Source organism: Arvicola amphibius, chromosome 10, assembly GCF_903992535.2.
Source record: "Arvicola amphibius chromosome 10, mArvAmp1.2, whole genome shotgun sequence".
In the NCBI taxonomy this organism is placed as follows: domain Eukaryota; kingdom Metazoa; phylum Chordata; class Mammalia; order Rodentia; family Cricetidae; genus Arvicola; species Arvicola amphibius.
This window is the reverse complement of record NC_052056.1, coordinates 101,371,360-101,383,609: the sequence shown is the minus strand read 5'-3', so window position 1 is coordinate 101,383,609 and position 12,250 is coordinate 101,371,360. Positions and strand designations below refer to the sequence as shown.

General features: G+C 50.8%; 1 protein-coding gene across 1 annotated transcript; it reads left to right on the top strand.

Moving 5' to 3' along the window:
* Window positions 1–447: 447 nt before the first annotated feature.
* Actb (actin beta) lies at window positions 448–4,082 on the top strand. Its single transcript, XM_038346673.2, has 6 exons — window positions 448–569; window positions 1,530–1,658; window positions 1,746–1,985; window positions 2,434–2,872; window positions 2,965–3,146; window positions 3,267–4,082. The coding sequence occupies exons 2-6, from the start codon at window positions 1,536–1,538 to the stop codon at window positions 3,408–3,410; spliced, it is 1,128 nt and encodes a 375-aa protein (XP_038202601.1). The 5' UTR covers window positions 448–569; window positions 1,530–1,535; the 3' UTR covers window positions 3,411–4,082.
* The last annotated feature ends 8,168 nt before the right edge of the window (window positions 4,083–12,250 follow it).

Sequence of the window (12,250 nt, the reverse complement as noted above, 5' to 3'; positions counted from 1 at the left end):
AGGGGAGTGACTTCCTGTCCATTCAATCCAGGCCCCGCGTGTCGTTCAAACAAGAGGCCACATAAACATGGCCCAGGCCTCCATGCCGACCCTTGCCCATTGAGGTACTCAACGTTCACGTGACATCCACACCCAGAGGGTCCTGGGGTGGGTGGGTGATCCCAGAATGCAGGCCTGATAGCCGAGACCCTGAATCGGGCAGTGTCCATATAGGCGGAGACTATTCGTGCATGTCCGGCTTATGGGGCCAGCAACTATCGCCAAAACTCTCCATCCTCTTCCTCAATCTCGCTTTCTCTCTCTCTCTCTTTTTTTTTTTTTTTTTTTTTTTTTAAAAGTAGGGGAGGGGGGTAAAAAAAAATGCTGCATTGTGCGGCGAGGCTGGTGAGTGAGCGGCGCGGAGCCAATCAGCGCTCGCCGTTCCGAAAGTTGCCTTTTATGGCTCGAGTGGCCGCTGTGGTGTCCTATAAAACCCGGCGGCGCAACGCGCAGCCACTGTCGAGTCCGCGTCCACCCGCGAGCGTAGGCCTTTCGCAGCTCTTTCTTCGCCGCTCCACACCCGCCACCAGGTAAGCAGGGACACCAGGCCCAGCCAGCTACAGATCTCCTGTGGGCAGTCACCTCGGGGCAGGGTCGTGGGAGACACTCAGGACCAGGACGGATACCGGGCAAGGGTGGAGGGTGGTGTCCGGCCGCGGAGCGGACACTTACAGATCCAACTTTCCGCCCAGGGTGGCGGCCCTTTGCAGCTGCATTGCCACGGTGTAGACACTGCTGGACTGGCTCAGAGCACGCGGCTTGGGGACCCACTAGGGTCGCAGTGTGGGCGCTAGGAGAACTGATGCGGCTCTTGGGGGTTGAACCCTCTCTGCCCTCCTTGAGGGGGACACAGTGTTGGGAACCAAACGCTACGATCACGCTTTGGTGGTCCAGGAGTCTTTGTCCAAACCGGTTTGCCCATTTGGCTTGTCGGGCTGGCTGGCTGGCGGGCGCGGCGGGGCCGGCTCTGCCGGATGGGGGCTGGGACGCCACTGCGCTTGCGCGCTACGTCTCTGGGTATTGGGGCGCGTGCACGCTGAGGAGGGAGCCCTTCCTCTCCCCCCCCCCACTTCCAAGTTAAACTTGGGCGTGCGTATTGAGACTTGGAGCGCGGCCTCCCGGGGCTGGGCGAGGGCGGGGCCGTTGTCCGGAAGGGGCGGGACTGCAGCGGCCTCGGGGTGCCCGCTCGCGCTTCCTGCTGGGTGTGGTCGCCTCCCGCGCGCTCCAGCGGCCCGCCGGCGGGGCGGAGGCGGGGCTTGCGCCCGTTTGGGGAGGGGGCGGAGGCCTGGCTTCCTGCCGTGGGGCCGCCTCCGGACCAGCGTTTGCCTTTTATGGTAATAATGCGGCCGGCCTGGGCTTCCTTTGTCCCCTGAGCTTGGGCGCGCGCCCCCTGGCGGCCCGAGGCCGCGGCGTGCCGGAAGTGGGCAGGGCAGCGGCGGCTGTGCTTGGTGGCCCCGTGGTGACCGCGGCCCTCTTTTGTGCTCTGATAGTTCGCCATGGATGACGATATCGCTGCGCTCGTTGTCGACAACGGCTCCGGCATGTGCAAAGCCGGCTTCGCGGGCGACGATGCTCCCCGGGCCGTCTTCCCCTCCATCGTGGGCCGCCCTAGGCACCAGGTAGGTGACCCTTCCCTTTGCGGGTGGCGATGCTGGGGTTTTCCAGGTGGGAGGTGGCCGTACTGAGAGCACCGTTCCCCTCCGCAGGGCGTGATGGTGGGCATGGGCCAGAAGGACTCCTACGTGGGCGACGAGGCCCAGAGCAAGAGAGGCATTCTGACCCTGAAGTACCCTATTGAACACGGCATTGTCACCAACTGGGACGACATGGAGAAGATCTGGCACCACACCTTCTACAACGAGCTGCGTGTGGCCCCCGAGGAGCACCCTGTGCTGCTTACCGAGGCCCCCCTGAACCCCAAGGCCAACCGTGAAAAGATGACCCAGGTCAGCAGCCTCTGTGGCCACCTCCGCCTTTGCCAACTTCTCAGCCACGCCCTTTCTCAATTGTCTTTCTTCTGCCATTCTCCCATAGGACTCTTCTATGAGCTGAGTCTTCTCCCTTGGAACTTTGCAGTTTCTGCTCTTTCCCGATGAGGTCTTTTTTTCTCTCGATTGCCTTTCTGACTAGGTGTTTAAAACCCTACAGTGCTGTGGGTGTAGGTACTAACAATGGCTCGTGTGGCAAAGCTAATGAGGCTGGTGATCAGTGCCTGGAGTGTGTATTCAGTAGATGGCACAGTCCGTCTAAATGGAGCCCCTGTCCTGAGACTCCCAGCACACTTAACCTATCTGTGTTCTTGCACTCTGCATGTTCCAAATCTGTCCTGACAATCCCACCTTCTTGGACGATTTGTGGCTTTAGAGCTTAACAAAGCCCCGTTTCTCCCTACAGATCATGTTCGAGACCTTCAACACCCCAGCCATGTACGTAGCCATTCAGGCCGTGCTGTCCCTGTATGCCTCTGGTCGTACCACTGGCATTGTGATGGACTCCGGAGACGGGGTCACCCACACTGTGCCCATCTATGAGGGCTATGCTCTCCCTCATGCCATCCTGCGTCTGGACCTGGCTGGCCGGGACCTGACAGACTACCTCATGAAGATCCTGACCGAGCGTGGCTACAGCTTCACCACCACAGCCGAGAGGGAAATTGTGCGTGACATCAAAGAGAAGCTGTGCTATGTTGCCCTGGACTTCGAGCAAGAGATGGCCACTGCTGCATCCTCTTCCTCCCTGGAGAAGAGCTACGAGCTGCCTGACGGTCAGGTCATCACTATTGGCAACGAGCGGTTCCGTGCCCCTGAGGCTCTCTTCCAGCCTTCCTTCCTGGGTGAGTTGAAGTGACCTAGTTTCTTCATCTAATGGTGGCCAACTCTTGAGACCACACTATAATAAGTCTACTATCTCACCCTTTCCCCTCAGGCATGGAATCTTCTGGCATCCACGAAACTACATTCAATTCCATTATGAAGTGTGACGTCGACATCCGCAAAGACCTCTATGCCAACACAGTGCTGTCTGGTGGCACCACCATGTACCCAGGCATTGCTGACCGGATGCAGAAGGAGATCACTGCTCTGGCTCCCAGCACCATGAAAATCAAGGTGAGCTAAGTATCCTTAGGCCTGGATCCATGATGAGGTGGGCCTGTGGTTGGCAGGGCTTGGCTGCAGGTAAGGCAGGTATCCAGAATGCTCACCATCACTGTCTTGCTTTTTCTTCAGATCATTGCTCCTCCCGAGCGCAAATACTCTGTGTGGATTGGTGGCTCCATCCTGGCCTCCCTGTCCACCTTCCAGCAGATGTGGATCAGCAAGCAGGAGTACGATGAGTCCGGCCCCTCCATCGTGCACCGCAAATGCTTCTAGGCAGACTGTGACTGAGCTGCGTTTTACACCCTTTCTTTGACAATACCTAACTTGCGCAGAAAAAAAATGAGACATCATTGGCATGGCTTTGTTTTTTTGTTTTTTTTTTTTTTTTAATTTTTTTTTAAAGAGTTTGTTTTGTTTTGGCGCTTTTGACTCAGGATTTAAAAACTGGAACGGTGAAGGCGACAGCAGTTGGTTGGAGCAAGCATCCCCCAAAGTTCTACAATGTGGCTGAGGACTTTTTTTGATTGTACATTTTTTTTTCTTTTTTTTCTTTTTTTTTTTTTTTACCTTTTTTAATAGCCATTCCAGGTATCCATGAGATATGGCTACAGGAAGTCCCTCACCCTCCCAAAAGCCACTCCCATTCCGTAGGGGAGGATGGCTGAGTCCAGCCCTGAGTCCACACCGGGGAGGTGACAGCATTGCTTCTGTGTAAATTATGTACTGCAAAAATTTTTTTAAATCTTCCGCCTTAATACTTTTTTGGTTTTTTTTTTTTTTTTATTTTTGAATGGTCAGCCATCGTGACCCTCCTTTTTTTGTCCCCCCAACTTGATGTATGAAGGCTTTGGTCTCCCTGGGAGTGGGTTGAGGTGTTGAGGCAGCCTGGGCTTGCCTGCACACTGACTTGAGACCGGTTTAATAAAAGTGCACACCTTACAAACACTGCTTGTGCTTCTGTGGCTTTGTCTGGTGGAGGGGCTGGGGAGGGTGGGGCTTTTTGCCTTTAAGGGGACCTGGGGTGGCCTGGGCCTTGCCCATAGTAGTTTTTAGTGGGAGGGCATAGGGACCATGACCTGTGACCACTAGTTTTGCAGACCTAATGTGTCTTAAGGGTGGGGTTGGGAAGGCAATCCTTTCTGAATTTGAAGTCCCATTCCCCCTCAGGTCATGCTGGTCTCCTGCATCATAAACACAACCCTAGTCTAGCAGGCTCTGTCTGCTAGAAGCCAAGGGAGGTCACCTGGGAAGGGGGGTGGGGAATCAATGTGTTCTGACTGGAAGGTAGCTCTACTGCCTATGGCTGCATTTCTAAGTCCAGACCAGGGCCCGGAGTGCAGGAGATCTTAATTTCTGTGCTGGCAGCCGTTGAGTTGTGCAAGACAGTGGAAAATTGATGCAGCCTTGGCTGCCCTTCCTTTACCAGAGCTGTGAGTGACACCAGAAAGTTAAAGGGTAAGACTCACCAGGCCCGGGTATCTTACTCTTGGGGAAGAGCTTGAGTTAAGGACCACCCGCGAGGAGTTGCTAATGGAGGAGGTAGCTCCTGGAAAGCAGTCTTCAGGAAGTGCCCTCCTGCACTGCAGGGAGGGACTTTAACCTGGACCACTTGTTCACACGGAAAGCTATCTGCCCATCCATTTGCCAGCCTATTCATACTTCTACCAGGCCACCAACCCATACATCTAGCCGTTTACCCACCCGCATTCACCAAGCAACCACTTGGGTAATAGGGTAGAAGGCAAACCAGATGTGCCCCATACACAGACAGTCTCAAGGTTCTGGGCTGGAGAGATGGTTTAGCTCTTAAAGGCTATAAATCAAAGACCAAAAATCGAGAGCAGAGGCAGTGCTAAAGAACACGAAAAAATCATGTGAGATGTGGTCTCACTAGTGTAGACATCAAAATTCAACAGCCAGGTGTGGACACCTGTCATCCCAGCTCTGAGGCTGAGGTAAGCCTGAGGCCAGCTTCAGCGACATAATGAGACTCTGTCTTATTTCAGAGGTGAAGGCAGGAGGCCATCCCTAGCTACACATTGAGTTTGAGGCCAGCCTGGGGTCCATGAGACACTGCCTCAAACGAAAGTCCCTAAACCAAACCCTAAAACAAACTTACCTCAGGCAAGAACCAAAGCTAAGAAATTTAATTACTTTTCTCCCCCAAACAGGCTGGGCATGATGGTGCACACCTTTAATTCCAGTAGTCTGGAAGCGGAGGTAGGTGGATGTGTGAGTTCGAGGTCAGCCTGGTCTACAGAGTAAGTTCCAGGACAGCCACGACTGCGTACTGAGACCTTGAGAAAGAAACCGAAGGAAAGGTGATAAAAGGTTCACACATAGACCCTGGCAGAGGGAGGCTGAGGAGAGGGACCAAGGTGGACAGCACAGTGGGGATGGAATCTAGGGTTGACTGAGGACAAAGCTGGGAGACAAAACACTACCCTCAGGACAGAACAGGACGCAGGTTGGTTGCCAAGTCGCCATTTGAGAAATGGACACACCAGTAGCAGCTGATGCTCCTTCAGTCTTTGCCATTAAAGGATCCAAAGTGTAGCCTCCAAAGTATCCACTGTATCCTCTGGCCCCGCCCCTTTCCTCCCTGCTGTAGCCGGCAAACTGGCTATTCAAGGCTGGGTTCACAACAAAGGCCTGTCACTGTGCATGCTCCCCCTTCCCGCCAGTGCAGGACATCACTAGAGAAGTCTGTCTCCAACCTCTTTCTGGTCCTCCTGCCTCCAGCTTCTGACTGCTTCCCCTAGCCCCCCAGTACTGCAGCAACAATAATAACAGCAACAATAACAGCTATAGCTCAGTTGACAGAGTGCTTGCCTAGCATGCGCAAAGCCCTGGATTTGATCCCCAGCAGGAGGATCAGTAGTCCAAGGTCATCCTTGGCTATGTAGTGAGTTTGAGGCCAGCCTAGGCGACTCGAGACCCCATTTCAAAACAAAAAGACAACAACAAAAAAAAAGCGGAAGTGAGTGGCCTGATAGGGCAAAAGTTTCTGCCCCTGAGCCTTAGTTTTCTAGAAATATGAAGACTTTGCCCTACAAGAGATAAGAGTCTAGCAAGGCAGTGGTGGCGCACACCTTTAATCTCAGCACTCAGGAGGTAGAGGTAGGCAGACCTCTAAGTTTGAGGCCTGTCTGGTCTACAGAGTGAGTTCCAGGAAAATCAGGGCTACACAGAGAAACCCTGTCTTGAAAAACCAAAAAGAGACAGAGAGAGGATGGGAAGAAGGGATGGAAGGAGGAAAGGAGGGAGGAAGGGAGGTTCTGTTTGCTCTGAGCTCTCTTCTTCCACTGCAACAGGGCAATTTCACCTCTGCAGACTCCACCCCTAGGAGTTGGCTCTGGCTTTTTCAGGTCACTGGCTCCCCCTTGAGGCAGCTCTGACCCCAATATTCACCTGTGCCGACTTGAATCCCACTCTTCCCACAGGCCACCCAGGTCCTGCCCCTACCCAGGTGGGAGGATTGGAGTTCCGGGTCTTCTTTCATGGAGCCCCCTATAGACAGAGGGAATCCTGCTTGTGATCACACTACTGTTTAAAAGGTGGCCATCTCACCTGCGGAGAACCTGAGGCAGCTCTGGGGAGACAGAGGCAGGGTTTGAACACATGCCAGGCTGGGAGAGGGAAAGCTGGAAGAGCATCCATTGTCCTAGCACCAGAAGGGCAAGTGTTGGGGCAGAGCTTCGGAAGGGTGGCCCTTACAGGATGCACTGCATCGGGCCAGCTGGTAGTCACCCAACAGGGACAGGAACCATCACAGCCCACACCACTGACTGGACTTTTCATTCAGTCATTTACTGCCCAGCAAAATGTGTGTGTGTGTGTGTGTGTGTGTGTGTGTGTGTGTGTGTGTGTGATAGAGCTTCTTGTAGCATAAGCTGGTAGTAAATTCAGCATTTAGCTGAGACTGGTTTGGGCAGGATGGTACAGGGCTGTTATTTCAGCTTATTGGTGGTAGGAAGAAAGATCAGAAGTTCAAATTCAACCTTGGATACTTGAGACTCTGTCACAAAAGAGCAAAAACATAAAACAGACAAAAAAACAGGCGAAGTCTCACCGTGTAGTCCTGGATGGCCTACAGCTATGAAAATCAGGCCAGCCCCTCTCTGGCAGGTGCTACATTCCCAGCCCCTCACTGGAGGATTCTAGATGTGCATTCTGCCACTAAGCCACATCTCCCACTGGCGAAACTTATTCTTGCTGTTCAGTTCAATTCTATGTGTGACTTGAGTTTATTTAAATTTAACAAATTCAGTTCTTTAGCCACACATACCACATTGCGAGTATGCAACAGCCAGCAGCTGCAGGGCTGGGGCAACTGTGAGAAACTGAGTTTGGACACTGTCTTAGGGTTTCTGTTGCTGCGATGAGACACCACAACCAAAAAGCAAGTTAGGCAGAAAAGGGTTTATTTGGCTTCGTTACTTACTTACTTCCACAGCACTGTTAATCATTGAAGTCAGAACAGGAGCTCAAACAGGGTCTCAAACAGGGTAGGAGCTAAGCCAGAGGCCCTGGAGGGGCGCTGCTTACTGCCTTGCTTCCCCTGGCATGCTCAGCCTGTTTTCTTTTTTATAATATTTATTTATTTATTAAGTATACAATATTCTGTCTGTGTGTATGCCTGCAGGGCAGAAGAGGGCATCAGACCCCATTACAGATGGTTGTGAGACACCATGTGGTTGCTGGGAATTGAACTCAGGACCTTTGGCAGAGCAGGCGACACTCTTAACCTCTGAGCCATCTCTCCAGTCCCTCAGCCTGTTTTCTTATAGAACCCAGGACCACCGGGCCAGGGATGGCACCACCCACCATGGGCTGGGCCCTTGTCTGCCAATCACTAATTTTGAGAAAATGGCTTTCAGCTGGATTTCACAGAGGCATCTCCTCAACTGAGGCTCCTTGCTCTCTGATATTCTAGCATGTGTGAAGTTGACACAAAGCCAGCCAGTACAGACACCCAGATATGTCAAGCTAGACGTAGTGCACATCTGTAGTCCCAGCAATGCAAAAGCAGGATGGGATGTAGGTTCAGGGGACTCTCTGGAAACCCAGGTCGACTGGCAGGGTTTACACACAGCAGCAAACAACAAAGAAAGCCTACCTTGAGCAGGGTGAAGTGTGGACCCCATCCCTCACCCCATTGTTCTCTGGCCTCCACATGTGCATTCACGCATGTACACACACACACACACACACACATACACACACACATTTTTTAAAAAATGTTTTTCAAGCCAGGCCGTAGTGGCGCATGTCTTTAATCTCAGTACTCAGGAGGCAGAGGCAGATGGATCTCTATGAGTTTGAGGACAGCCTGGTATAGAGTGAGTTCTAGGACAGCCGGAGCTACAGACAACAAACAAACCAACAAACCTGTCTTGAAAACCCCCAAAAACAAATTTAAATTTTATTTATTTCTGTGTAGGGAATAGCATGCCAGGGTGTAGTGTATGTGTGGAGGTCAGAGGACAATTTATGCCAAGTCAAGTCCAACCTTTCACCATGTGGGCTGTGGTTGAACTCAGGTCATCAGACTTGGCAGCAAGCACTTTTATTTGCTGAGGCCCCCCCACCAGTATCTATGTTCCCCCACAATTAAAAAAAAATCAATTAACTGTGTATGTGCAGTCCAATGGCAAAGCACTTCCTTAGCTACAAAAATCTGTACCCAGCACTGGGAAAAAGGAATTAATATTCTTTAGAGCAGTTTTTGGGCTCACAGTGAGCTCCAAGGGAAAGCACTGAGAGTTCCCGTGTGATGCCTGTCCTCACCCACCCACAGCCGCCCCCACTGCCAACATGGGAAAGCTGGGTGCTCCATTTGTTACAAGCGATGAGTCTATCTCCACACCTCCTTGCTTGCCGGCAGTGCTGAGGCTGCAGTGAGCCCCGGGGTTTCCTCTTGATGCTGTACCCCTGTGGGTCGGCACACTTGAACTGACCACTGTCGTAACTGATAGCACTTGGTCCTGCGGTGAAAACACTCGGGGCAGTGTGGGTTGGGCTGGAAGCGATGGCCCAGCAGTTATAAGCACTTTGCTTTAGGAAAGGACTCGGGTTTGAATCCCAACACCCACATGGCAGCTTGCAACTGTCTGTAACTCCAGTCCAGAGGATCTGACACCCACGTGAATGTTTGTCTGTGTTTGTTTTTTTTTTAAATATTTATTTATTTATTATGTATACAACATTTTGCCTCCATGTATGCCCGCACGCCAGAAGAGGGCACCAGATCCCATTACAGATGGTTGTGAGCCACCATGTGGTTGCTGGGAATTGAACTCAGGACCTTAACCTCTGAGCCATCTCTCCAGCCCCATTGTCTGGGTTTGTTTATGCACATGTATGTGCCAGTGCCTGAGGAGGCCAGAAGAGGGTGTCAGGTCCTCCGAAGCTGGTGTTACAGGTGATTGCAGGTGCTGGGAACCGAACTCAGGTCCTCTGAAGATCAGTACACACCCTTTTAGTTATTTTATTTATTTATTTATTTATTTTTATTTATTTATTTATTTATTTTAGCCTAGAACTCACAGAGATCCACCTGTCTCTGCCTCACAGGTTCAGGGATTAAAGGCATGTGCCACCACCATCTGGCCAGCACACATTCTTAATTACTGAGCCACCTCTTTAGCCTCTTGAAAGTAATTTTTAAGGTAATTTTTATCTAGATATCTATCTATCTATCTATCTATCCATCCATCCATCTATTTGGTTCTTTTTTTTTTTTTTTTTTTTTTGGTTTTTTCGAGACAGGGTTTCTCTGCAGCTTTTTTTTAGAGCATGTCCTGGAGCTAGCTCTTGTAGACCAGGCTGGTCTCGAACTCACAGAGATCTGCCTGCCTCTGCCTCCCAAGTGCTGGGATTAAAGACGTGCGCCTCCACCGCCCGGCTTCTATTTGGTTTTTTGAGACAGGGTTTCTCTCTGTGTTACAGTCCTAGCTGTCCTGGAACTAGCTCTTGTAGACCAGGTTGGCCTTGAACTCACAGAGATCTACCTGCTCCTGCCTCTCGAGTGCTGGGATTAAAGATGTGTGCCACCTTGTCTGGTCTCTATCCAGGCCAGTCATATCTTCATCGTGTACTACTGACTTGTCTTTTCTTAGAAGTCCTGAAGTTCGAATGCCACAAGGGGAGCCTTTTCAGGTTGACTTCCTTTGTTGATGAATGTGCACACATTCTGCAACCCCCGGCCCTTGGGAAGCAGAGGCAGGAGGAGGCCAGTCTAAACTAAATATTAAGTTTCAGAAAGAAAGAAAGAAAGAAAGAAAGAAAGAAAGAAAGAAAGAAAGAAAGAAAGAGAGAAAGAAAGAAAGAAAGAAAGATTGATTGCTGGGTAGTGATGTTGCACACCTTTAATCCCAGCACCTTTAAGGCAGACACAGGTGGATCTTCGTGAGTTCAAGGCCAACCTGGTCTACCAAGTGAGTTCCAGGACATGCTCCAAAGCTACAGAGAAACCCTGTCTCTAACTCGGGAGGCAGAGGCAGACGGATCTCTGTGAGTTCAAGGCCAGCCTGGTCTACAAGAGCTAGTTCCAGGACAGGCTCCAAAGCCACAGAGAAACTCTGTCTCGAAAAAACAAAAAAAACAAACCCTGTCTCTAAAAACCCTAAAGAAAAAGAAAGAAGGAAGGGAGGAAGAAAGGAAGGAAGGAAGGAAGGAAGGAAGAAAAGAAAAAAGGAAGAAACTATTGTGTATCGCCAGAGATGGAGACAGGAACCCCATTTGTGGTAGTCTAACTGGCACAGGGAGTGGGGTGATCAGGCTTTCTCACTGGACTCTACCTAAGCCCTTTTCCAGGCTCCACCCACCCCTTCCTCCCAATGCTCCTGGAGTTTTCTTCTCTCTGTAGTAGTTGACAATGCTGAACTGGAGGGCTTAACCAGGAGATTGAAATCCAGCTTTCCTGTTGTATTCAGGATTTATTATTAGTATTTACTTACTTATTTATTTATTGGTTTTATGAGACAAAGTTTTTCTGTGTAATAGTCCTGACTATCCTGGAACTCACTTTGTAGACCAGGCTGGCCTTGAATTTACTCAGATTCATCTGCCTCTGCTTTAAAAGTGCTGAGATTAAAGGTGTGCCACACCAACGCCTGGCCTGCTTCCACCTCTTGAATGCTGAGAGTCCCTCTATTTGGTTTGGTTCATATAGTGTTGGGGACATAACCCCGGATTACATACTGGCTAGTAGTTGGCTATTCAACTGAATTATATCCTCCTAGCTCCTTCTAAACTTTTACCTTAATTAATCTTTTTTTCTGTCCTTTATTCCTTTCTCCATGTGCACTTGGGCAAGGGCATATGCACATGGCAAAGTGCAGACGCAGGTCCGAGAACAGCTTTCGGAAGTTGGTTTTCTCCTTCTACCATATGGGTCTCGTTCAGGTCGGGGGCAAGTAGCTTTTCCTGATGAGCCATTTCACCAGCTCTAGTAAACCACTTTTAACTGCAAATTCTGTGAGAAAAGTCATTATTCATTTCTTCAACAAATATTTATTCAGTGTTTTGACATGCAAAGAACAATTCTGGCCAGAGTCTCTCCTAGTTATGTGGGACGGGTACTGGCAGAGCACTTAACACGAATGAGGCCTTAGGTTCAATCCTCAGCAGTGGTAAAAAAAAAATAATAATAACAGTAAGATATAGTGGCCTAGGTATAGAGGGGAGGTAGAGGCAGGCGGATCTCTCTGACTTCGAGGCCAGTCTGGTCTGCATAGCTAATTCCAGGACAGCCAGGTCTACACAGTGGGGACCTTGTCTTAAAGCAAACAAAACAAGGTAGAGTAAGTCAGATGGTGCAGAGAGATATTGAGAGTTTTAACACAAGTGAGGGGTAAGTTCAGGTAGGATGCCTGAGTGCTGTGACAGGTGGCTTGGAGCGCAGTGTGCAGTGCGAAAGATCGGGAGCTGGATGCCAGCTGGAGTGACAGCAGGATACTGCAGACCTAGTTTAGAAACCAATCATTTGTGACCTTCTGGGTGCCTCTCGGCCACACCCATTATGGCGGCAGCATCCGGTCCACTTCGGCGCCAGAGGAAGTACGTTAGAGGAGCGCCGGAAGTGAAACGCAGCCACGCCCCTTGCCGGG

Coding starts and splice junctions, on each gene's coding strand:
- Actb (XM_038346673.2), top strand. CDS start 1,536: ATGGATGACGATATCGCTGCGCTCGTTGTCGACAACGGCTCCGGCATG. Junction 1,659..1,745: donor TGGGCCGCCCTAGGCACCAG/GTAGGTGACCCT, acceptor TCCCCTCCGCAG/GGCGTGATGGTGGGCATGGG. Junction 1,986..2,433: donor ACCGTGAAAAGATGACCCAG/GTCAGCAGCCTC, acceptor TTCTCCCTACAG/ATCATGTTCGAGACCTTCAA.